General features: G+C 46.2%; 1 protein-coding gene across 1 annotated transcript in view; it reads right to left on the reverse strand.

Moving 5' to 3' along the window:
* Positions 1–26921, reverse strand: part of LOC309556663 (polypeptide N-acetylgalactosaminyltransferase 4-like) — a 662237-nt gene that overhangs the window by 43102 nt on the left and 592214 nt on the right. The window contains exon 9 of the mRNA XM_082259119.1: positions 2715–2867. Within this exon, the coding sequence (XP_082115245.1) occupies positions 2715–2867 (153 nt within the window). The remainder of the gene's footprint in view (positions 1–2714; positions 2868–26921) is intronic.

Raw genomic sequence — 26921 nt, forward strand, 5'->3', positions numbered from 1 at the left:
ATTGTATTGTACCATTTTATGCCTATGTCTATTTGCAACTACAACCTTTTTTATTGCCTGTGTTTTTTTTTTTTTTTCTTTTCCCTTCCCTCCCCTCCCCCCCCCCCTCCCTGGATTCAGCTGCTTATTAGTTCTGTTCATCCACCCTTCATATGCTGGAGGTCTTCGTAGCGCTCTGTGTTTTGTTTTTTATGTATTTTTTTTTGAGATCCAGGATGGGATGCATCTTGCCTTCTTTTCTGGGCATGGTGAATAGGTTTTAATAAAACCCCTGAACACGTTCCTGAGCGGGAACCGGCACAATCACTCCTTGCGACAGCAAGTCGTGTACCACCCCTCGCAATTCTCTTAACCGGACTGGGGATAATTGAAGATTGGACGGGAAGAATGTGTCCGACGGGCGAGACCGGAATTTGATCTTGTATCCTAATTGGATCAGTTCGGGAACCCATTTGTCCTGAATCAAGGAGGTCCAGGGTTCCTTAAAGAATCAAAGACGTTCCCCCCCAAACTCGGGCGAGGGCACCCCTTCATGCAGCCGAGAACTTGTTTGCAGCTCCAGATTGGCCGGACTTAGTTTTTCCTGACCATGACTTCTTGGAACCCCCAGAAGACCTAAATGGCTTACCTTAATCTTGCGACCTGGAGGCATAAAAAAGACATTCGTGAGCAGTAAAGGAAGGCCCCTGCCTAGTACGCGGCGCCTTGCCCTTAGAGGATTGGGGCAGATTAGTACTCTTACCCCCTCCACCCGCCTATCCACGGGATCCGGAAAGGTTGAAGACTCTTCTACCAGTACCAGAGTCGCTTTATTCAACCTGGCCACCGCAGAATGCACTTTCGGTGGTGCAGTCCACTTATTGGACACCACCGCCTCCGCAAAAGAATAAGGCCGTGCAAAAGGCTTAGGCACCACCAACATGTGCTTAATGCGTCGCCATTGTTCATCCACAATAGTATGAAACAATTCTGGACAAGGGAACCACCTTGCCCAATTTACGGGATTTGCAGGAGCCAAAAGACACCCGAGTACCTGACGCTGTAGGTTCATCAGCCAATTTTAGGGTTTCCCGCACAGAAACTATGAGGGCTTCCACCAATGCGCGTTCCAGCGCGGCAGCTGATGAGGACAGGTCCTCTTCACCGTCAGAATGTGAAGACACCGACCCCTCTAGGTGGTCTGAGTCCACAGCGACCATATCTGTCTCAGAGTCCGAAGCTGGAGGTGAGGGCGGAGGGCGTTTGCGGCTGGCAGCACCAGAAATGACAAAATCCACTTTTGACATCAGGCTTTGCAAAAAAACTGCAATTTCTGCCTGTGACTGTGAACCGGAGGGTTCAACAGTCGCTTCCAGGGTGTCTGAAGGTGAATTGTTATCCTGGGACTCCATTCTCGAATAAAAAAAGCAGTTCCCTCCGCTATTACTGCAGATTCACAATCCCTGATTATTATGTAATAATAGCAGAGCAGAAGAGGAAGAAACCCACAGGGAAACTAAAACTCAGGAACCAGGTTACCAGACCACAGAGAAGCATCCAGACTGATCAGTGTAAAAACAAAACTAACACTGTTTGCACAGGAAGAGGAAGAAGCTCTGCCTCTATCATTACAAGCCATGCCGCATGCCTGTCCATCCCACGGACCTCAAGAAAATGGCCACTCATACATTCTCAATGGAAAAGTATAGAAAATGGCTACCCATGCAAACTAATGGGAACACAAAGATCATGAACCACAGCAAAATGACGCCCCCCACGCGCACCATGCAGTCTCCAGGACCCCCCAAAGGGGTCCCAGAACATTAGGCATCTAAAAGGTCCCTAGCCAGGGACCCACCCAGGACAATCCACCCCCCTCAAAGCACCATAACGGCTGCATTATTAACGCCCCCCCCCCCCCAAGGTAAAACCTGCTAGGGGTAGGGGAATGCCAATGGGTTTACCAGATTAGTCCCCTGGAGTGAAAGGGAACTGAGGGAGCCCTTAAGGTCTGACCAGTCCAGGGAGGGGCCCACGCCCACCCCGCGACCGCCAAGGATGTTTGGGGGGACAATTTTACTCACCATACCAGGGTACTAGGTGGGCGCCACTCCGAAACAGATCACCTCCCACCCGGGATGGGGGGTGCTGTCAGCCAAGGGGAAGCTGTGACTCCAGGTCGATGCGTCCCAGTGAGACTGTCCACTCGCAGGCTCGTCCCCATCCATCAGGGAACTGTCGTGGCGAGGCCTAGTTCTGGACTATAACCTGCTCACGCTGGCCAGGCTGGGAGACCCTAAGGATCTAGATTATCCAGTGCGAAACTGCAGCCGGCTGTTGCTTGTAGTTCCTCTGGATCTTGGTCCCCAGTAACTAACTAGTTAAAAAATATAAAAAACACAAACTTTCCCTGTTACAGCTAAGACTGAAGTCCCAGAAGGGAGCTCGGTCCAATTTCTAACACTAGGCAGAACAAAACCGGTTGATGATCAGAGTCTGAGGGGTTATGCCTGCAGGGACAGCCCTCATAGGCGTGGTTACGTTTTTTTCCTGCTTAGTGCCTATTCCTAGAAGGAGGAGCATAACCCTATGAGTCACGAAGATAAGGAGATGTTGATGAACGATAGCGAAATATGCTTTTATATTTCTGCCATTCAAAAAACAGGCAAACTTGCTAGCAAGTATTCTTTGTACTTTTTTTTTTTTTTTTCCTATAGCTTTTTAGGCACACTTACATCTCTAAATTCCCAAATGATATTTGCTGGAACAGGATTACCATCTTTAGGACAATGTGTCATTCCAATATGTGTCTGATGTTCAGGGACTTCTGCACATAGTTCAGTTACAGAATTGAAGCGTATCTCTTGATTTGTTGTATATTCAAAAAACTGAAAGTGAAAAACATATGAAAGGTTAAATATTTGTATTTATATATTTAAAAATACTTTATAACAGAGTATGTCAAATTGGCAGAACCAAGTAATCCTAAAGTAGAATTCTAGGTTTAATTTCCCTTTTATTACAGAACGATCCGGCCTCTTGGTGTGCTGTTATTGATTGCAATATTATTAATTACATACACTTTAACTGCAGCAAGAATTTCATGTTGTAAAGCACCGTGCCCTATATAAATCCTGTATAATAAAAATAATAAAGTATCAAAGCATTATCTAAACCCAATAACAAAAATAGGTGTGATAGCTGCATTAGTTTCCTTTTTTTGAGTACAGTACAAAATATAGGCTTCTGTTAATCAGGACAATGGGTTATATACTGCCACCTTCAGGTGAGGACATTGGCAAACAGATCTGTTGGAACAGCCCATATAACCCTTCCCACTTCCAGCAATTCTCAGTTTTTTAGCAAGCAATAACAGTATATCATAACAGTATATCCCCAGGACAGAAGGGAGGTTGTCCTGTACTCCAGCATAATGATTTTCAGGTAAATAAAAAAAATATTTTTTCTTTCAATACAGGATAATACCAGCTTCCTTAATGGTATCAGGTTTCCAAACTCATACTCTTACACTCAGGGCTCAAGTCCTGCGGGAACAAATGGAAACGGCGTTCCTGTACTTTTTCTACAGCAGGAACGCCATTCCCGTTAGCAGCTGCGTCCCCTCGACCCGTTCCAAGAGCCTGGCGCCATCTCCTGCTCTGGGATGACGGGTCGATAAGCCCAGATTGCGGGTTCCCGACCCGCCATCCCCGAGCACAGTGTAAGGAAAGCTGCCGCACTGGAGGAAGCAGAGCCGATGCTTGCTGTATAGTGCCGACTCCTGTCACAGGTGGAGTGATATCAAATGTACTCCGCCTGTGACAGGAGTAAAACAGGAAGCATTGACTATGCAGATGAGAGTCCAGGGAGGCAGGGCTGTCTTTAGTGCGGGGCAGCTGCCAAGTAAACCCACGTTGCCTGAAAATCTGGAGCATCATTGGCACCGCAAAAAGACTTGTCCACAGAGGTGACAGCCAACATTATGCTGAGGAAGGAGAAGGCAGGGCTGTGAGCTCAAATGACGCTCTGACCCCGCCCCCTGCTATGCCTGTACATTGGGACCTGAGAGGCCTCGGGTAGGAGCCTATATCAGAGTGCTAGTGGCAGCTGGAAGCACTCGCGTGAGCTCACGGATCGGAGTGGAGCAGACCAGGATCAGGTAGGTCCTTCTCCTCCCCTGGTTCCACATATATAGGTACTAGACTAGTTCTAAAACTCTGACCTGGCTGTGGCTGTTATTTAGAGAGCAGCATGGCCCACAAGACCAGTGGCACTGTGCTGACAGCTTCCATACTGTGAAACTCAGCCCTACTTGATGGGCTTCTTTTAGACCTGGTTCTCATGTATGCTGGTTTGTGCAGGCATAACAGCTTATTCATTTGAATGGGCTGCCGTGCCTGCATTTCCCACGAAAAAGAAGTGCATGCAGCATTTTAAAAATGCAGTGGCCTTGAAATCACATCATGCTTTTGCACCATGTGACTTACATGTGGTTCCTGCACCTGCAAACAAGCTGCATTTTGCGTGGGCCACATAAATCATATTGTGCAAAAGCATGATGCGATTTCAAGGCCACAGCTTTTTTAAATGCCGCATGCACTTTTTTCAGTGGGAAATGCAGGCACAGTTGCCTATTCAAATGAATAAGCTGTTGTGCCTGCACAAACCCGCCTACATGAGAACCAGGTCAAAGCGGTAGTAAAGTCATTTTAAAAAATAAAAACACTGGTCCCCCTGCAGATTTAAGTCATAATGCACTGGTGTGCACTGCATACTATCACATTATGACAGACATATCTGCAAACTGAGCCCCTCACGGTTCCCCTTGGCCCTCAGCACAACCCTCTTCTCCCAGTCTTCTTTCTCGGCTTTCAACCTTTGAACACTTGAATGGACAGGCTGCGGTGACATCATTCCTGTGCATGCGCACAGGAGTCACATTGCTGCAGCACACAGAGTGGGCTCTAAATGCGATGTGATCTGCACATGCATGGCTCAAATCACATTATTGCTGACAGGCAGGGGGGGGGCATTTATAACAGAATAGACCACTAGGGTCTCCTCTGTTATAACCACTTCAGTGCCGGACAATTTTACCCCCTTCCTGAACAGGCCAATTTTCAGGGCTGTCAAAATAAATCACCGCCTGCTTTTTTTTTTTTTAATGCTAAATAAACAAAAAAGACTGAATATTTTGAAAAAAAAAAATGTGTGTCTATTTATTTCTGTTATACAATTTAACAAATAAATAATCTTTCTTCATAACTTTATGGCAACATTTATTCTGCTACATTTTGTTGGAAAAAATTAACCCAAATGATTGTATATTATTTAGTCTATAGGAAAGGTATAGAGTCCACAAACTTTGGGATATACATTCACCCGCCACCTTATTAGGTACACCTTGCTAGTAGCTTGTTGAACCCCCTTTTGCCTTCATTCTTTGTGGTATAAATTCAACAAGGTGTTGGAAACATTCCTCAGAGATTTCGCTCCATATTGACATGATAGTATCATGCAATTGCTGCAGATTTGTCGGCTGCACATCCATGACAAGAATCTCCAGTTCCATCACAACCCAAAGGTGCTCTATTGGATGAGATCTGGTGAATGTGGAGGCCATTGGAATACAGTAACCTCATTGTCATGGTGAAGAAACGAGTGGTGAGATAATTTGAGCTTTGTGACATGGTGCATTATCCTGCTGGAAGGAGCCATCAGAAGATGGGCACACTGTAGTCATAAAGGAATGGACATGGTCAGCAACAATACTCCGGTAGATCATGGCGTTTAAATGATGCTTAACCCATTCAGCCCCAGAAGGTTTTACCCCCTTAATGACCAGGCCATTTTTTGCAATACGGCACTGCTTTGCTTTAACTGACACAGTCGTGCAATGCTGTACCCTAATAAAATTTATGTCCTTTTTTCCCCACAAACAGAGCTTTCTTTTAGTGGTATTTGATCACCTCTGAGATTTTTATTTTTTGCACTATAAACAAAAAAAGACCGAAAAAAAAAACAAAATTTCTGCTATATAACATTCCCACTAAAAATTGTTTAAAAATCGAAATTCTTTATCAATTTAGGCCAAATTATATTCTGCTACATATTTTTGGTAAAAAAAAATCCCTAAATACCAATACAGAGATTAGTTCTAAATAATATGCACTGTTACTGTATAAAATTACACTGGCAGGGAAGCGGTTAACATCAGGAGCGATCAAAGGGTTAGGTGTGCTCCTAAGGAATGTTTTCTAACTGTGGGGGAAGGGGACTGACTGCAGGAAGAGAGGGATCTGTGTTCCTGATTACTAGAAACACACAAACTCTCCTTTCCTGTCTGGCAGAACATCCATCTGCCTTGTTTACATAGGCAGACTGCCGTTCTCTCAGTCTCCTGGACAATTGCGGGAAGTCGGTGGCAAAGCAAAGCAAAATCACATATGTGTACGTGATTTCGCGCTTAAGGGCCTCCCTGCCGCAGTAAATTTATGGTGGGCGGTCCTTAAGTGGGTAACTGGTACTAAGGGGCCAAAGTGTGCCAAGAAAATATCCCCCACACCATTACACCACCATCACCAGCAATTGTAGCCTCAGTTTCCTGTGCTTAGCTGACAGTAGTGGCACCCGGTGTGGTCTTCTGCTGCTGTAGCCCATCTGCTTCAAGGTTTGATGTGGTGTGCGCTCAGAGATGGTATTCTGCATACCTTAGGTGTAATGAGTTACTGTTACCTTTCTATCATCTGGGACCAGTCTGCCCTTTATCCTCTGATATCTGACATCAGCAAGGCATATTCCTCCACACAACTGCCGCTCACTGGATATTTTTTCTTTTTTCCACTATTCTCCGTAAACCCGAAAGATGGCTGTGTGTGAAAATCCCAGAAATACTCAGACAAGCCTGCCTGGCACCAACAACCATGCCACGTTCAAAGTCAGTTTGAACTTCAGCAAGTCGTCTTCACCACATCTAGATGCCTAAATGCATTGAGTTGCTGCCATGTGATTGACTGATTAGCAGTTTGTGTTACCAAGCAATTTAACAGGGGTGTACCTAATAAAGCGGGTGCATATTCGTAGCTCAAAAAAAGTTAATTCTCTTGCTCTCAGCTTTTTCCAAACCCCCCCCCCCTTTTTTTTTTTTTTTTTTGCTGCTGTGATCTGACTTTTTGTTAGAGGGTGGATAAGTTACAGCTTCATGGTCTTACTGTAGATAGGAATGTAGCCACCCTCTTTTGCTCACTCCTAAAATGGACTATTAGATGTATTGTGTGCATAGAGCAGTGTACATGGAGGCAAATAACATAAGAATGAATAGCAAAGACTATTTTTGGATGTTGGTGTGGAGAGCAAAATTGCACAGGAGCCGCAAGAAAATATTTGCCCGGGGTCCAATCCATATTAAAGACGGCCCTGGAGAGAGGTAGAGAGAGAGAGAGAGAGATGAGAAAGATTATACATACATATATATATATATATATATATATATACACACACACACACAGTGCCTTGCGAAAGTATTCGACCCCCTTGAACTTTTCGAGCTTTTGCCACATTTCAGGCTTCAAACAAAGATATAAAACTGTAATTTTTTGTGTAGAAACAACAAGTGGGACACAATCATGAAGTGGAACGACATTTATTGGATATTTCAAACTTTTTTAACAAATAAAAAACTGAAAAATTGGGCGTGCAAAATTATTCAGCCCCCTTAAGTTAATACTTTGTAGCGCCACCTTTTGCTGCGATTACAGCTGTAAGTCGCTTGGGGTATGTCTCTATCAGTTTTGCACATCGAGAGACTGAAATTTTTGCCCATTCCTCCTTGCAAAACAGCTCGAGCTCAGTGAGATTAGATGTAGAGCGTTTGTGAACAGTAGTTTTCAGTTCTTTCCACAGATTCTCGATTGGATTCAGGTCTGGACTTTGACTTGGCCATTCTAACACCTGGATATGTTTATATTTGAACCATTCCATTGTAGATTTTGCTTTATGTTTTGGATCATTGTCTTGTTGGAAGACAAATCTCCGTCCCAGTCTCAGGTCTTTTGCAGACTCCATCAGGTTTTCTTCCAGAATGGTCCTGTATTTGGGTCCATCCATCTTCCTATCAATTTTAACCATCTTCCCTGTCCCTGCTGAAGAAAAGCAGGCCCAAACCATGATGCTGCCACCACCATGTTTGACAGTGGGGATGGTGTGTTCAGGGTGATGAGCTGTGTTGCTTTTACGCCAAACATAACGTTTTGCATTGTTGCCAAAAAAATGGATTTTTGTAAGATCTTACCGTAAAATCCTTTTCTCTTAGCTCATTGACAGACGTAGTCCTCTTTGATTCACATCAATTGGGTTATGCTGCCCTCTACAGGAGTAGGACTAGACAGAAAGAAAAACTTTCTGGCTCCACCTTAGGGGCAGTCCCAGAGGGTATATCCTCTCTCTCTCTGCTACAGGATGTTAGTTATGTCACAAAGCAGTGTCAGAGAATTTAACCCAACCCAACTCAAAAGTAGAGGGGCGGGTACTACGTCTGTCAATGAGCGAAGAGAAAAGGATTTTACGGTAAGATCTTACAAAAATCCATTTTTCTCTGTCGCTCATTGACAGACGTAGTCCTCTTTGATTCACATGAATTGGGACGTCCCAAAGCAGTGCCACAAATGAGGGGTGGGATTGACAGAAATCAAAATCCAATCTAGAAGGCCCAACCGGTGCCAACTAGAAGTTTAAAGGCTCATAAGACAAAAAAGGGGATGAGACTCAAATAAAATTTCAACAGAAAAAAACCCTCGAGGTAGACCACCGGTCTCCTCAAATTGCGGCCTGCAAAACCTTGCGGCCAAAAGAGGCATCAGACGATGCCATTACATCAACTTTATAATGTTTTGTAAAGGTATGTACCGACGACCAGGTAGCCGCCTTGCACACCTGGACCACTGACGCCTGATGGCGAAAGGCCCATGACGCACTAAGCTCCCGAGTGGAATGCGCCTTAACAGGGAACGGGGGCTCCCGACCTTTAATAGAATAAGCCTGTACCACCGTCTGTCTGATCCATTTGGAGATAGTCGCGGCAGATGCAGGCAACCCCTTTTTGGGGCCATCCGGGATCACAAAAAGTGAATCCGTCTTGCGAAACGAGTCCGTCGTTTTCAAGTATACCCTGATCGCCCGAACCACATCCAAGGAGTGTAAAGCAAACTCCCGATGATGGCTGGGTTTAGGACACAGGGAAGGTAATACAATTTCCTCATTCAGATGAAATTCTGAAACCACTTTAGGTAGGAAGGATGGATTCGGACGTAGAACGACCTTATCTCTATGAACCACCAGATATGGGGAACGACAAGATAATGCGACCAGTTCTGACACCCTGCGTGCAGAAGTGATAGCCACCAAGAAGGCCACCTTCTGGGACAACGTAAGTAAGGGAATATCCCTAATATCTTCAAAAGGAGGTTTCTGAAGAACCGACAACACTAGATTAAGATCCCAGGGTGGTAAAGGTGCGCGCACTGGCGGAGCCAGGTGTCGCACCCCCTGGATGAAATTCCGCACCAAGGAATGAGTAGCTAAAGGTTTCTGAAAGAAGATAGCTAATGCTGAAACCTGACCCTTGATAGTGCTCAAGGCCAGTTTCTGCTCAACTCCCTGTTGCAGAAAAGCCAATATTCGGTTAACCGAATAGGAACGTGGGTGGAACCCCAGGGGTTCACACCATGCAATATAGGCCTTCCATGTACGATGATAAATCTTTCTGGAAGTCGCTTTCCTTGCTTTAATTAGAGTAGGAATAACTGAAGGTGACAAACCCTTGTCCTTCAGCACCTGGGTCTCAATAGCCAGGCCGTTAAAGCCAGCGATCGTAAAGCAGGATGGAAGATCGGTCCCTGCGACAGTAGGTCTTCCCTGAGAGGAAGTCGCCACGGGACGTCCGCTACCAGCCTGACCAAGTCGGCGTACCAGACTCGACGAGGCCAGTCCGGAGCTATCAGGATTACTGGAATTCCTTCCACCTCTATCCTGCGAAGAAGCTTCGGCAGCAACCTGAGAGGAGGGAAGGCATATAGTAGCTGATACTGCCCCCATGGGGCGACCAGCGCGTCTGCGGTTTCTGCTAGAAGATCGCGTGAACGAGCCACAAATCTCCGCACCTTCCTGTTGAACCGAGATGCCAACAGATCCACATCCGGGGTGCCCCAACGTCGGCACAATTGGTGGAAAACTTCTGGATGGAGGGACCATTCCCCCTGATCCAGAGTCTGACGGCTGAGATAATCTGCCTGCCAATTCTTCACCCCGGGAATGAACACCGCGGAGAGGGCTGGAACAAACCGTTCCGCCCAGCGAAGAATGCGGGCCACTTCCATGGCCGCCAGGACACTCTTGGTGCCCCCTTGGTGATTGACATAAGCCACGGCCGTGGCGTTGTCCGACTGGATCCGAACCGGGCTGCCCTGGAGCTGCTCGGTCCAGTGAGTCAGACAAAGTCTGATCGCTCTCAGTTCCAATACATTTATCGGTAACCTGGATTCCTCCAGGGACCAGAGCCCTTGGGCGGATAATTGACCGAGAATTCCTCCCCATCCGGATAGACAGGCATCCGTGGTCACAATCGTCCAATATATAGGCAGGAATGACTTCCCCTGACTGAGCATCGGAGATCGAAGTCACCAGACCAGAGACTCCCTGGTCTGTTCGCTCAATCGGATCCGATTGTCCAGGGATTCCGGATTCCGATTCCATTTGAGAAGAATCTCTCCTTGAAGGATTCGGGTATGGGCCTGGGCAAATGGTACTGCTTCGAATGAAGCCACCATCAAACCCAGGACCCTCATGCAAGTCCGAAGAGAAGGCCAGTTGTTGGATATTAACAACTGAATTGCTGATTGAATCTTCCGGAGTTTCCCTGCCGGAAGGAATACTTTTGCCCTGGATGTGTCCAGAATTAGACCCAGATATTCGAGTCTCCTGGTGGGAACCAGAAATGACTTCTGCCGGTTCACCAGCCACCCGAACTCTTGCAAAGAGATCATGGTGATCTCTAGGTTTTGTAACAGGGTCTGTGGAGACTCTGCATGGAGCAGAAGATCGTCTAGGTAACCTAGAATCGATATGCCTCGTTGACGCAGCAGCGCCAACATTGGGGCCAACACTTTTGTGAAGACCCGAGGAGCCGAGGCGAGACCGAAAGGTAACGCCGCAAACTGATAATGGTTCTCTTATACGGAAAAACGCAGAAAACGCTGATGTCCTGCGAAAATAGGAATGTGAAGATAGGCATCCTTGATGTCTATGGGCGCTAGGAAATCCCCCTGATGCAGGGAGGCTGCTACTGTGCGAATGGACTCCATCTTGAATTTTTGTATGTTGACAAAAAAATTGAGTGCCCTTAAGTCCAGAATTGGACGCACCATGCCCTCTTTCCTGGGTATTGTAAATAGGTTTGAATAAAACCCTTGAAAACGCTCTGTCCAAGGAACGTGGACTACCACTCCTTGTTGCAGTAAATCCGTGACTGCTCCCCGCAGGGCTTCTAAGCGATCCGAGGACAGTCGGATGTTGGAAGGGAAGAATCGCACCGGTGGAAGAGATCGAAACTCGATCTTGTACCCTGACCTTATGACTTCGCAAACCCATTTGTCCGGGATTCTTGAAAGCCATGGATCCGGAAACCGGCGAAGACGTCCCCCCACCCCAGCTATGGGTGGGGGCGAACCTTCAGGCTTTTGTAGTCTTATCTTCAGGTCTGGAAGAGCCGGACTTTTGCTTGCCCGACCAGCGCCCCTTGAAACCTCCTGAAAGAGTTTTGGAGGGCTTTGCTTTTTCGCCCGTGGGGCGAAAAAACTTCTTATGAGCGGAGAAAGAAGGCCCCCGTTTCTGACGAGGTCCTTTACCCTTAGTATTTTGTGGCAAAAAAGTGCTCTTTCCACCAGTGAGATCTTTGATGATCTCATCTAAGTTGGCTCCGAATAGACGCCCTCCCTGAAAAGGGAGATTAGCCAAAGCTGTCTTGGAACCTTGGTCCGCTGACCAACATTTTAACCACAGTGTACGCCTGAGGACCACTGCTGAAACTGATGCTCGCGCCAACAATGGAGTGGCGTCTAGCGCCGCATCACAGACAAACTGTAACCCTTGTATCATCTGTTCAAACAGATCTGATACCGCTTGAGGGACATCCCTCCCTTCTAAGTCCCGACGTAACCACTTGGTCCATTCAGTCACAGTTTGTGAAACCAGACCAATAGCAATTATTGGTCTGAAAGCTGACCCCATTAGGGAAAAAATGGCGCGAGACATAGCTTCCATCTTGCGATCCACTGGATCCTTAAAGGACGGAGCATCTTCCAATGGAATAACCGTAGCTTTATTTAATCTAGAAATTGGTGAATCCACCACAGGTGGTACTGTCCATTTCTTGAGGAGGGCTTCCTCAAACGGATAACGCCTAATAATGCGTTTGGAAATAGCAGGGAAATAGCAGGGGTACGTTTTGGCTGACCCCATTCTTCCTTGATCGGATTACCGAAACATTTGGGCAATGGAAATACTTTCGCCATTTTGGTACGTTTATTAGTACCAAAAGGAATTTCAGTCTCAGCTACTTCCGACGGTGTAACCTGTAATCCTAAGGTTTTTCGGACAGATACAATTAGTGCGCTTCCTCTCGGGCTATGGTATGGTGCCGAAACATCCTCCTCACTGTCTGAAGAGACAGTACCCTAGACACAAACCCCAGAAGAGGTACCTGCAACTGCAGGGATAGGCTCAGACTCTGAATCTGAAGTTTCAGATGAAATGGGGGTAGGCGGGGGTCTCTTCCTTGCGCCCTGTCCCTGACAAGCCACTTCCACCCGGGATACAAAGGTTTCCAAAACTGCTGACAATGACTCAATAGTAAGTGGGGAACTGGAGGGTCCTGCAGCCACCTTGAGGGGATCAGGAGGAGATACATGTGTGGCAGGGTCCATGTTAATCCAGGACACTTGCCAGAAAAAATAACTTTTTAAAAAATAAAAAATACTTTTTTTTTTTTATCTGTATCCCACCAGCGCAATAGCGCCCCCCAGCGTACCTGCTTTGGACCCCCACAGAGAGAGAGAGAGAGACCCCAAGGGCTCACCACCTGATACAGAGAAGTTTCCTATCAAAACTAGTGTCAGCGTTGTCCTGTGCAGACTGGGAAGTCCTGTACAGGTTTCCCGGGTAAAAGGAAGTGGCTCCGCCCCCTGAGTACGCCTTCCGGCGTTCCCAGCTGCTCCTCGAGGTCGGCTGGGTACATCAAACATGGCCGCTCCCATGCAGGAGACAATAGACTACGAAAAAATGGCGCCTGCGTGACCTGCGGGCGGCTCGTGTAGCCAATGCAGACGTGCGGTCTACAAAAAAAAAAATGGCGGCGGACTGCCGATCTAGCGTGGCTCTCCAATACAACAGCCTGCATCTCAGAAAACAGCTGATGGCGGCCTGTCGGCCTGCGGGAGTCTGGCGATTAACTAAGGTAGGCTATACCTCCTATGTTTGTTCTAGTAAATCGAGCCCGGTCTCCTTTGCTAGAGAAAACAAGGCTTGTTGAAGTATCAGCTCCTGCTGAAGTGTCAGCTCCCCTGGAATGCCAAGGTAGTTTAGAGTGTTAGCTCCTAAACCAAGGTTGCTAGAGTGTCAGCTCCCAAACCAAGGTTGTTTAGAGTGTTAGCTCCCAAACCAAGCCTGCTGGAGTATCCCACTAACACAGGGGATATGTGAACATGTCATAGGCTACAAGGGGGAACCTTAATGTCAGAAAGGATCCTGACCATACATAAAAGGGCCCGTATTTCAAAACACCCCACAGGGGGGAAGGGGGACATTTACTCACCATACCGGAACTGACGGGCACCCTCTTTTCACAGTACCCTCTCCACCGAGATGGGGGGCTGTCGACCAATACGGACGCCTTGACTCTCTGGTTCCTGGCGTCCAAGCGAGCATTTAACTCGCAGGGTCAGTCCCCGTCCAATGGGACTATGTCGCGGCCGACCCAGCGCGGAGCTATGGTCTGCGCGCGCTCGTAGGCTGAGCCGGGGTGACCACTGGATCTCAACATCCAGCCCGTCGCCCGGCCCCGCATACTTACTTGAATGTGTCGCGGCCGACCCAGCGCGGAGCTATGGTCTGCGTGCGCTCGTAGGCCAGCTGGGGTGACCACTGGATCTCAACATCCAGCCCGTCGCCCAGATCCGGCGTGATTTGCTTGAAGATCTCACAGGAAAAACTGGAGAAAAAAAGCTACCTAAAAAAATTTTTTTTCTAAAAAAAAATCTTGCCAGGACCAAAAGATCCTAGCAAGGAACTTAGGTCCTTACTCCTGACTAGACAGAAAAAAACTAACATCCTGTAGCAGAGAGAGAGAGAGGATATACCCTCTGGGACTGCCCCTAAGGTGGAGCCAGAACGTTTTTCTTTCTGTCTAGTCCTACTCCTGTAGAGGGCAGCATAACCCAATTGATGTGAATCAAAGAGGACTACGTCTGTCAATGAGCGACAGAGAAAGTTTGATTTTGGTTTCATCTGACCAGAGCACCTTCTTCCACATGTTTGGTGTGTTTCCCAGGTGGCTTGTGGCAAACTTTAAACTACACTTTTTATGGATATCTTTAACCACTTCCCGCCCGCCCTATTACAAATTGACGGCGGGAATGTGGTTGAGTTATCCTGACCGGACGTCATATGACGGCGGCAGGATAACACCGCTCTGGGCGCCCCCCGGGGGCGCGCAGAGCGGCGATCGGTGATGCGAGGTGTCAGTCTGACACCCTGCATCTCCGATCTCGGTAAAGAGCCTCTGACGGAGGCTCTTTACCATGTGATCAGCCGTGTCCAATCACGGCTGGTCACATAGTAAAACAGGAACAGCCGTTGATCGGCTTTCCTTAGTTCGTGCCAGACAGGCACGAGTAAAGGAGCGCCGATCGGCGGCTCCCCTGACAGGGGGGGGGGGGGGGTCGGCACTGGTAATCAGATCATTGATTACCAGTGCAGACCCTCGGGGGGGGGGATGCCACTAGATCCACCAGGGATGCCCTCTATGACCCCAGGGATGCCCACTATGACCCCAGGGATGCCCACTATGGCCACCAGGGATGGCAATCAGCCCCCCATTGCCCTCCCCATCAGTGATGCCCACCAGTGTCCTCCCTATCAGTGCTGCCCACAAGTGCCCATCATTGCCATCCTTTAGTGTCGCCCACCAGTGCCCATTATTGCCCACCAGTGCTGCCTATCAGTGCCCATTAGTGCCCGTCAGTGCCGATCAGTGCCGCCCATCAGTGTCCACCAGTGCTGCCTATCAGTGCCCATTAGTGCCCGTCAGTGCCACCTATCAGTGCCCGTCAGTGCCGCCTATCAGTGCCCAGCAGTGCCGCCTATCAGTGCCCACCAATGCTGCATATCAGTGCTACCTATCAGTGCCACATATCAGTGCCTATCAGTGCCGCCTATCAGTGCCACCCCATCATTGCCTCCTCATCAGTGCCTGTCAGTGCAGTCTCATCAGTGCTCATCAGTGCAGCAAAAAACCTATTTATTTACAAAATTGTATAACATAAACAAAAAAACTTTTTTTTTTTTCAAACTTTTCTGTCTTTTTTTATTTGTTTAGCAAAAAGTAAAAATCGCACAGGTGATCAAATACCACCAAAAGAAAGCTCTATTTGTGGGGGGAAAATTATATAAATTTGGTGTAAGTACAGTGTTGCATGACCGCGCAATTGTCATTCAAAATGCAACAGCGCTAAAAGGGGAAAATTGGCCTGGGCGGGAAGTGCCCTGTATTAAAGTGGTTAAGAAATGGCATTCATCTTGCCACTCTTCCATAAAGGCCAGATTTGTGCAGTATACAACTGATTGTTGTCCTATGGACAGTCTCCCACCTCAGCTGTAGATCTCTGCAGTTCATCCAGAGTGATCATGGGCCTCTTGGCTACATCTCTGATCAGTCTTCTCCTTGTATGAGCTGAAAATTTAGAGGGACGGCCAGGTCTTCGTAGATTTGCAGTGGTCTGATACTCCTTCCATTTCAATATTATCGCTTGCACAGTGCTCCTTGGGATGTTTAAAGCTTGGGAAATCTTTTTGTATCCAAATCCGGCTTTAAACTTCTCCACAACAGTATCTCGGACCTGCCTGGTGTGTTCCTTGTTCTTCATGATGCTCTCTGCGCTTTAAATGGACCTCTGAGATTATCACAGTGCAGGTGCATTTATACGGAGACTTGATTACACACAGGTGGATTCTATTTATCATCATTATTAATTTAGGTCAACATTGGATCATTTAGAGATCCTCACTGAACTTCTGGAGAGAGTTTGCTGCACTGAAAGTAAAGGGGCTGAATAATTTTGCACGCCCAAGTTTTCAGTTTTTTATTTGTTAACCACTTAAGCCCCGGAGGATTTGGCTGCTAAAAGACCAGGGTTTTTTTTGCGATTTTTTACTGCGTGACTTTAACGGACAATTGCGCGGTCGTGCGACGCTGTACCTAAAGGAATTTGACGTCCTTTTTTTCCCACAAACAGAGCTTTCTTTTTGTGGTATTTGATCACCTGTGCGATTTTTTGATCATGCGCTATAAACAAAAAAAGAGCGTCAATTTTGCAAAAATAACAATATTTTTCACATTTTTTTATATGAAATTCCCCCTCAAAAAAAAAGTAAAAATCTAAATTTTTTAACATTTTCGGCCAATTTGTTTTATGCTACATATGTTTGGTAAAAAAAATGGCAAAAAGCGTATTTTGATTGGTTTGCGCAAAAGTTATCGCGTTTACTAACAAAGGGAAAGATTTTGTCATTTTTGGTGTTTTTTTTTAACGCGTAATGGCGGCGATTTTTTTTTTCGGTACTGCGACATTGCGGCGGACAGATCGGACCCTTGACTGACATTTTTGACACTTTTGGGGTTACCAGTGACATTACTGCAGTAATCAGTGCTATACATATGCACTGTTACTGCAAAAATGACACTGGCAGGGAAGGGGTTAACTGTATTGGAGAGGGAGGGGTTAAGTGTGTCCTAGGAGCGTGATTCTAACTGTATAGGGACATGGCTATTGGTGTAAAAACAAAGATCAACGGTCCTACATAGTAGAACCGTCTCATCTTCATTTTTACACCAGGGAGAATGACGGGCGGCTTGTTTACATAAGCCGCTCCGCCTTTCTCCCTTCACCAGAGCAGTGTTAATTTTGGCAGCAAATTTCAATTTAGTTTTAGTCTTAGTCTTAGGACTAAAATGGCATTTTAGTTTTAGTCCTATTTTAGTCTTCTGCAAGTGTTTTCGTTTTAGTCGTATTTAGTCGACTAAAACTCCAGTATATTTTAGTCGACTAAAACGCCCTACATTTTAGTCGACTAAAACTCATTTTAGTCATCTATAATCAAATGGGTGTAGTTCAATTGTAATTTGTAATGCATTATTTAAGCATTTCTCTACAATTTCCAAACTCATTATATACTACTGCTGGTCCTGGAGTGAAAAATCGAATATGTTATTATTTATGCTTTGAGCATGCACCAGTGTTAATTTTTGGCAGCAAATTTCGATTTAGTTTTAGTTATAGTCTTTTGACTAAAATGCCATTTTAGTTTTAGTCGTATTTTAGTCACCTGAATTGTGTTAGTCGACGAAAACGTTTTAGTCGGTTTTAGTCGACGAAATTAACACTGCACCAGAGCGATCGTAGTGTGACCGGCGGACATCGGTTCCGCCGGTCACACGCACTGACTTGTCAGTGAACGAGCCGCGGCGGGCGCGCGCCCGCCCGCAATTGGCTCTCAAGTCAGTGACAGGCTAGTGACGTACCGGTACGTCACTCTGTCTGGCCGGGGCTGACCGCCGCCGTATATAGTCGTGCGGCGGTCGGCAAGTGGTTAACAAAGTTTGAAATATCCAATAAATTTCGTTCCACTTCATGATTGTGTCCCACTTGTTGTTGATTCTTCACAAAAAATTACAGTTTTATATCTTTATGTTTGAAGCCTGAAATGTGGCAAAAGGTCAAAAAGTTCAAGGGGGCTGAATACTTTTGCAAGGCACTGTATATATATATATATATATATATATATATATATATATATATATATATATATATATAAAGAGAGAGAGAGAGAGAGAGAGAGAGGGAGAAAGATGGAAATAGAGCAATATAAAGAGACAGATGGAAAGAGAGAGGGGGATGGAGGAGGAAAGAACAAGTGAGAGAGAGAAGAAAGAAAAGAGAGGGGCAAGAGATAGAGGAGAAAGAGAGAGGGAAATGTGCTACTCAGAGTATACCTAACCCACTAGCAGTACCCACTAGCAGTATCAGCAAGCAACACCACCAGCATTTCCCACCAGCAGTACCGGACAGCAATACCCGCCAGCAGTATCCACCAGCAGTACCAGCCCTGGAGAACAGCCAGTTAGCAGCCACCAGCCATACCCACCCCTCTCCCCACTACCCAAAACTAAAAAATGTTTTGCCTTAAGTTATACTTTACACAGGAGAAAAGGGAAGAGGAGAAAAAGGGAAGATTTCTATATCTCAATGAATAGACTTTAGCGATAACCCACCTAATCTATTTATAAATAGTGGAACGAGATGCAGAATACCCCTTGCTTGATCCTACAGGCAGAACAAAAGGAGAATCTAAGTTCTGGATAGAAGCAGTGGCAATTTGGTAAACTCGCACTGCACATACCACAGCTAAACAGTATAAAGAAATCTCTTTGGGATGCTTTGGAGCTTGACAAAGAGAAGGCTGGACAATGTTCTAATTAAGACTCCATTTTCATTTGGCGTTTTGAGATCGCGGACAGAATCGCATCAATCTCAAAACGCACTACAAACAAATAACGCCAGTTCAGGTGCCATTATTTTCAATGGCACCTAACATGCGGTGCGGGTTTTGTGGCGATTGTTGCACGATTTATCGTGTGTCAAATCACATAGTGTGAAATTTGTCTCCCAAAAGGAGCAGGAGCTTCTTTTCGGCGACAAGCGTCACATGATGTGATTTGCCACGATTGCTGTGCACCACATCCTTGAAGCTGTAAATATAACTGAATTGTAAAAGAAGTTATGGGACTAGCTAGCATTCTCCAGAAGAGAGATACAAATTCAGGATAAAAACAATCCAACTGATTATACGTTCTTAAAAGAACATTATAACACACATCACATTGGGATAAACTTTAGCATTATACAGTACACATGGAACCTCCTTAAAAGCAGTATGATCCCACTCTTGTTTATTTATGGCTGGTTTCTTACCCTATGTATTTATGGTTATAGAGAAAGAATAGGAAAGTATGTTTGTCCTCCAGGAATGCATCACTTGTTTGTCTCGCCTCTTTGGGTCTGCCCTAGTTCGACGGCTCTGTCTTCCTTTCTTCCCCTGGGCCCTGTGCCACATAGTGCCTATCCACATCTAGTTTTATAGTGCTTTGTACATGTCGTTGTGAGTAATGCACAAGCTATTTGGTTTTGATTTCTCACTTAACTTTTATGTATTATTTATATTAACCACTTGCCTACTGGGCACTTATACCCACTTGCTGCCCAGACCAATTTTCAGCTTTCAGAGCTCTCACACTTTGAATTACTCAGTCATGCAACACTGTACCCATATGACATTTTTGTATTTTTTTTTCAAACAAATAGAGCTTTCTTTTGGTGGTATTAAATCACCACTGTTTTTTTTTGCGCTATAAATAAAAAAATACCAAACATTTGAAAAAAAAAAAAACGCCTTTTTTTCTTTCTTTTATAAAAAAACATTGCAAATGAGTAATTTTTATTCATAAATATTTGGCCAAAATATATACTGCTACTTTGCTTTAGTAAAAAATAACCCAAATCAACATATATTATTTGGTCTGTTTGAAAGTTAGAGTCTACAAGCTATGGTGCCAATCATTGAAACTGATCACACCTGATGTACTGTCTAATTTCTTGAGACACTAACAAGTCAGGACAGTACAAATACACCCTTTTTGGAAAGTAGACACTCCAAGGCATTTAGTAAGAGGCATAGTGCATGCTTGCAACTACACCCCAAAATACTTTCTGCTACTCCTTTTGAGTATTGCGATACCACATGTGTGAGACTTTTACAAAGCCAGGCCACATACAGAGGTCCAACATCCAAGTAGCACCTTCAGACATTCTAGGAGCATAAATTACACATCTAAATTTCCTGTCTACGTATCACACTTTTGAAGGCCCTGGAGCCCAAGGACAATGGAAACACCCACAAAATTACCCATTTGAGTCATAATGAGATAAGTCTTTTGAACATATCCTTTTTTTCCACAAGTTTTTGGAAAATGTAGAAAGAAAATTAAAAATGCTTCTTTTTTTTTTTACTTTTACACACAAAGTTGTCTATTTATGAGATATGTCTAACACATAGCATGTACATACCAAAAATTACACCCAAAAATAAATTCCAGGGGCGTGGCCTGGACGGCAATGGAGTAGGTCGCACACGCTCTTAGCTCTGCTCTCGGTCTATCCTGTACCTACTATCCTGGGTGCCCTGATCTACTTGCAGCCTACCGGACCTGTGCGGTACGATCCCTCTGGCCTCCCGTGTCATGTCGCCGCTTCGGAAGAATGCCTCGGCCGCTGCATCGCTTGAGAAATTCTGCAGACAGGAGGCGGGCCTACCGCTGGACGATGGCGCCTTGCCTCCTGAGCCCGCCGCTGCCCCTGACCTAACGAAGGTGCTAGAAGCGATCTCCACATGCCAGGCCACGCTGACTGCTAAAATAGAGGAAGTGAAAATCGACGTTTCGTTGATTAGGCAGGACATGTCAAAGCTGCGGGACCGTGTCACTGAAATGGAGACAAGGCTCAACCGTGCTGAGGACGTTATTCATCCCCTCCAACACACCACTGAGTCTCTCCAGTGGCAGTTCTAACAACTAGCACAAAAGCAGGATGATTTGGAAAACAGGACCCACCGCTGTAACCTCTGCTTTGTGGGTCTCCCTGAAGGTGCAGAGGGCACGGATCCCGCCACATTTCTGGAAAACCTCCTCACTACATCCTATGGCAGGGAGGCATTCTCCACCACCTTTGCGGTCGAGCGGGCCCACCGTATGGCTGCACACCGCCCCCCTAAAGGGGCCCCGCCGCAGACTTTTATTGCCAAGCTTTTGAACTACCGTGATCGTGATAAGGTCCTGCGCCTGACTCGGGAGCGGGGTAATATCCCCTTTCAGAAAGTGCACATCATGTGGTTTCCTGATTTCTCCTTTGAGGTTTAAAAGCAATGCTCTCGATTCATGGATGTCAAGAGGAGACTCCGGCTGCACAATTTGAAATATGCCATGTTGTTCCCCGCTCGTCTGCGAGTGATCTGCGATGGCGGTGTGCAATTCTACGAGGATCCTGAGCTAGCATCTGCATGGCTGGATCAATACACTGCTGCCAGACGCAACCCTGATTGACTATATCCTAGCATCCAGTTGTGAGTGTAAGACAACTCTGCATCCTGCTGTGGGCAACCCTTGTTTTCTCCTGATTCCTGGTCATTGATGATGGGTTCACCCCTTATCTCCTCTGCAAAACTTTCTTGCTGTTATGGTTGTCTGTTCCTGGTACCGATTCCCAGTGGGCACCAAGATACTGAACAATACCATTACTTGCGATGACCAGTTTATTTTGCCTTTTTCATTATCAGTTACCTCCCCCTTTTTTTGCTATTTCAATTGACTGGTTTCCTTCTGGACCTCTGCGGTCTGTCGTTTCATAAGGGCCGAAAGCGAGCACTAGTGACTGCCATATCTGGTATGGGCAGTGCTATAATTACTGACTACCTTGCTTTACCAGTTTTCCCTACTCCTAGCTTCCAAACCAGCGTTGGGTCATCCCGTGTTCACAGAACACGTGGCAGAGTTAGATGCTGTTTTTTTTTCTCTTTACATATGCTCGGACGGCCTCTGCGGCTTTCCGGTTTTCTACTTGGGACTTCTGCCTCTGCATTGGTTTTGGGTATTGTGCTACCGCCAGGTTTCGGGGGCGGAGAGCGGGGGTGTGATGCTTGACTTTCTAATGATGTCTGAACTAGGTTTAGTATTCTTTTATACATGGTATGCACTATGCTTTAACACTGTTGCTTAATTTTTTTGTTTTATATCCCTACATTGTACCCTGAACATACCTGCCGTGGGTGTCCCTTCTGTGCCCATCGGTGCTACTTACTATGTGACTCCACAATGGGCACCATAAAATTCCTCACGTGAATGTCTGTGGGTTGCGGGATAAAATTAAACGTTCTGCTGTCTTCCATTGCCTCAAGTCCTACCGGGCGGACGTGGCAGTTCTGATAGAAACTCATGCCACGGGTCAGCTCCAATTAGCATTGCATCGCCCCTGGGTCATGCTGTTTATACTTCCCATTCCGAGGGGTTTCGATTTTGGTGGCCAAGTCGCTCCACTTCTCCCTTATTACTGTGCATACTGACCCCCAGGGCAGGTTTGTTTTCCTTCACGTTCTCCTCTATGCTAAACCATATCTTATCTTTGCGTGTTATATCCCCCCCGTATAGCTCTGCGGTGGTCACTGAAGGTGTCTCGTTAATGGCCCAACACCCAACTGTACCGGCTATATGGTTGGGGGACTTTAATATGGTCCTGCAGCCTGTCCTTGACCGTTCGACCCAGCCTCCGCTCTCCCATCTGCCACTCGACTCCACCGACTGTTGACAGATTTTGCACTGATGGACACTTGGCGCTATCACCACCCAGACACCAGGGCCTACTCCTGCTTCTCATCTACCCATTCATCGTTATCCCGTATAGATTTTATTATTGTCTCCGAGTGACTGCTCCCCTCGCTGATGGATGTTGGTTTCCACCCTAGGTCGCTGTCCGACAATGCTCCATACTGGGCGTCCCTTGACCTGACCCCCCAGACTGTGCCGCGTCCATGGCATCCTTTTTGGCTTAGGGCTCTGATGGATCAGGAGGATTTGTCTCGGGAGTGGCAATTCTTTTTTGCTGCCAACAGAGAATCGCCTGAAGTCCTCCTCCAAACACGTTCTTCAACAAGCCCTGGACCACCTCGCGTCGGTCACTGACTCCTGCACTTTAGATCCTACCCCGGCCCACGTCTCTGTGCTCAAAACCCAAACCCGTATTGTCGATCAACTGTACTACAAACTGGCTAAGCGCAAACTTTTCTCCTGCAGGCAGTGGGTATTCGAGCAGGGAGGAGCGGGCGGGCAAGCTCCTGGCCAATCTGGCCCATCAGAAGTTTGTGCCGCCAGTGGTGGTGTCTTTGTTGGATGCTAGTGCCATGGAGGTCACTGACCCGTCCCGGGTTGCGGCACAGTTTCGCTCCTATTATGAATCTCTGTATGCCTCTGAAAACCACTGTTTGCGCCTCTGAGACTCGAGAATTCCTGCAATGCGTGGATTTCTAGTAGTATGTTAATCCCGCGCAAATATGGCTGAAATCCTGAAGTTTGCAGTCTCCCTAAAATGCTTCACACCAAAGTGAGAAGCAAGGATTAAGGTATAGATAATAAAGGGTATGGGCGCTACTTCTGATGTCCGTTAGTATATCTGACACTGGTAATGTATCTGCGGTGGTGTTATGAGTATGACATACAGTGGGTACGGAAAGTATTCAGACCCCCTTAAATTTTTCACTCTTTGTTATATTGCAGCCATGTACACATAGCACCCCATACTGACAGAAAAACACAGAATTGTTGACATTGTTGCAGATTTATTAAAAAAGAAAAACTGAAATATCACATGGTCCTAAGTATTCAGACCCTTTGCTCAGTATTTAGTAGAAGCCCCCTTTTGATCTAATACAGCCAGGAGTCTTTTTGGGAAAGATGCAACAAGTCTTTCACACCTGGATTTGGGGATCCTCTGCCATTCCTCCTTGCAGATCCTCTCCAGTTCTGTCAGGTTGGATGGTAAACGTTGGTGGACAGCCATTTTTAGGTCTCTCCAGAGATGCTCAATTGGGTTTAAGTCAGGGCTCTGGCGGGGCCATTCAAGAACAGTCACGGAGTTGTTGTGAAGCCACTCCTTTGTTATTTTAGCTGTGTGCTTAGGGTCATTGTCTTGTTGGAAGGTAAACCTTCGGCCCAGTCTGAGGTCCAGAGCACTCTGGAGAAGATTTTTGTCCAGGATATCCCTGTACTTGGCCGCATTCATCTTTCCCTCAATTGCAACCAGCCGTCCTGTCCCTGCAGCTGAAAAACAACCCCACAGCATGATGCTGCCACCACCATGCTTCACTGTTGGGACTGTATTGGACAGGTGATGAGCAGTGCCTGGTTTTCTCCACACATACCGCTTAGAATTAAGGCCAAAAAGTTCTATTTTGGTCTCATCAGACCAGAGAATCTTATTTCTCACCATCTTGGAGTCCTTCAGGTGTTTTTTAGCAAACTCCATGCGGGCTTTCATGTGTCTTACACTGAGGAGAGGCTTCCGTCGGGCCACTCTGCCATAAAGCCCCGACTGGTAGAGGGCTGCAGTGATGGTTGACTTTCTACAACTTTCCCCCATCTCCTGACTGCATCTCTGGAGCTCAGCCACAGTGATCTTTGGGTTCTTCTTTACCTCTCTCACCAAGGCTCTTCTCCCCCGATAGCTCAGTTTGGCCGGACGGCCAGCTCTAGGAAGGGTTCTGGTTGTCCCAAACGTCTTCCATTTGAGGATTATGGAGGCCACTGTGCTCTTAGGAACCTTAAGTGCAGCAGAAATCTTTTTGTAACCTTGGCCAGATCTGTGCCTTGCCACAATTCTGTCTCTGAGCTCTTCAGGCAGTTCCTTTGACCTCATGATTCTCATTTGCTCTGACATGCATTGTGATCTGGAAGGTCTTATATAGACAGGTGTGTGGCTTTCCTAATCAAGTCCAATCAGTATAATCAAACACAGCTGGACTCAAATGAAGGTGTAGAACCATCTCAAGGATGATCAGAAGAAATGGAAAGCACCTGAGTTAAATATATGAGTGTCACAGCAAAGGGTCTGAATACTTAGGACCATGTGATATTTCAGTTTTTCTTTTTTAATAAATCTGCAACAATGTCAACAATTCTGTGTTTTTCTGTCAGTATGGGGTGCTATGTGTACATTCACGAGGAAGAAGAATGAACTTAAATGATTTTAGCAAATGGCTGCAATATAACAAAGAGTGAAAAATTTAAGGGGGTCTGAATACTTTCCGTACCCACTGTATATCACCATGAGCAACACACTTATGTATGTATGTATATATTGTGACAGGAAGTCAGGTAAATCTGTGAATGTAGTCACAGACAAGAGCTACACTTCCACCTGGGTTAGACAAATCACCAATTACTATAGGGTGTCGGCTGCAGAGGTAGCCAGAACTGTCTAAGGAAGTTGAAAGGCCTTCAGCTGTTCGGAATGAGGAAGTTAAGGCCTCTATAATTTGTCCAAAGGAAGTCTATGCATTGCTGCCTCCTGTCGCCGTGTGGGCTGGGAGAGGAGGACAGACAGACGTGTGCCTCCAGACGCCGTGTGGGCATGGGAGAAGGACTGCTGCCTCCTGTTGCCGTGTGGGCTGGGAGAGGAGGACAGACAGATGAGTGCCTCCCGACAAGCTGGTGAGCATGGGAGAAGACCCCCTGAAGTGATGTGCGCTAAGGAGGGTAAACAAGTGTGAAGACTTCTCAAAGGTGAGGACATGAACTGTGTTCAATGTGAAGAGTGGGAAGAGCAAAGGGACATGTTCCATATGAAGAGGAAAAGGGACATGTTAAATGAACTGTTTGCTGTGGTGGAGAGAGAAAACATGGACTATTGAGAGTCTGCTGTATGACCAGCCAAGTCTGCCCAACAGTAGGTTGGGGACAGACTTCATTAGATAGGTTCCAGTGTGTGAGAAGGTAGGCGCCCACAGTGGCAAGGATTTATTTTGTTTTATTTTATTTTGGATGTTTTTGCTGCCTGCAGTTGGTTCATAAGAAGTGCATGAATAAACCAATCTGTTGTTTGCAACCATCATCGGCTATCTTCTTGTGAAAACGCACCCCCCAAGGGGTCATCCACGCCTACCACCGAGCTAATCCCTCACATATGGTGGAGGTATGCAGTGGGCAGAAGCAGAGATCCCTGCAAAGAAGTGCATATGTTTGATGAACTTTGTCTGGTGCACGAGATTGCACAATCTATGTGTGCAGGAGAGAAGATCCTGAAAGAGAAAAAAATTTGTTTTAAAGAGACAGCGGTCTCAAAAATTTTGATGAACTTTGTTGTGTCTGGTGCAAGGGACTGCACAAACTGTGTGCGCAGGAAAAGAGATCTTGCAAGAGAGAGAAAAACTACATGTGTTAAAGAGACAGTGGTCTGAAAATTTTTTGCTGGACTGTGAAAAATTTGTTTGTGGAGTTATTGAAGATGGGGCGTTCAAAACGCCTGAAAAATGCAAAGATAGATGAAATGAGAGACCGGATTCTATGGATGGAGGGGATGTTACCGTCTGAACGAGCCCCATCCATGCCTAAAGAGAGTCTACTAAAGAGGAAGGTTGTTGTCCCTAGCAACACTGATGAAACTGCTATGGAGACGCAGTGTGCTCAGATGAAAAGTAAACTCAAAATGAGGGAGATGCTGAAACAGCGGAGCTTTGCAGCTCAACAAAAGGCTCACCAATAGAGCATGGCAGGCTGGAAACAGAGACGCTAGCAGCAAATGGAGGCCATCGGTTTAGAGGAAACCGAGTATGTGTGCAGGGCTGAGTTGGAGGCCTTGCAATGGAAAATGGAAGAAAAGGAACGAGCCCTGGAGTTGCTTAGGATGGAGCATAGAAACGTGCAGGCTCAGGTGTTCCAGTGGGAAGAATCCACTGCTCTTCTTTTTTCCAAGTTGCACAAACGCAGAGAGACTATAATGGAGAAAGATACCATCCTC

The sequence above is a fragment of the Pelophylax lessonae genome (assembly GCF_965119305.1).
Source record: "Pelophylax lessonae genome assembly, chromosome: 5".
Taxonomy (NCBI): Eukaryota; Metazoa; Chordata; class Amphibia; order Anura; family Ranidae; genus Pelophylax; species Pelophylax lessonae.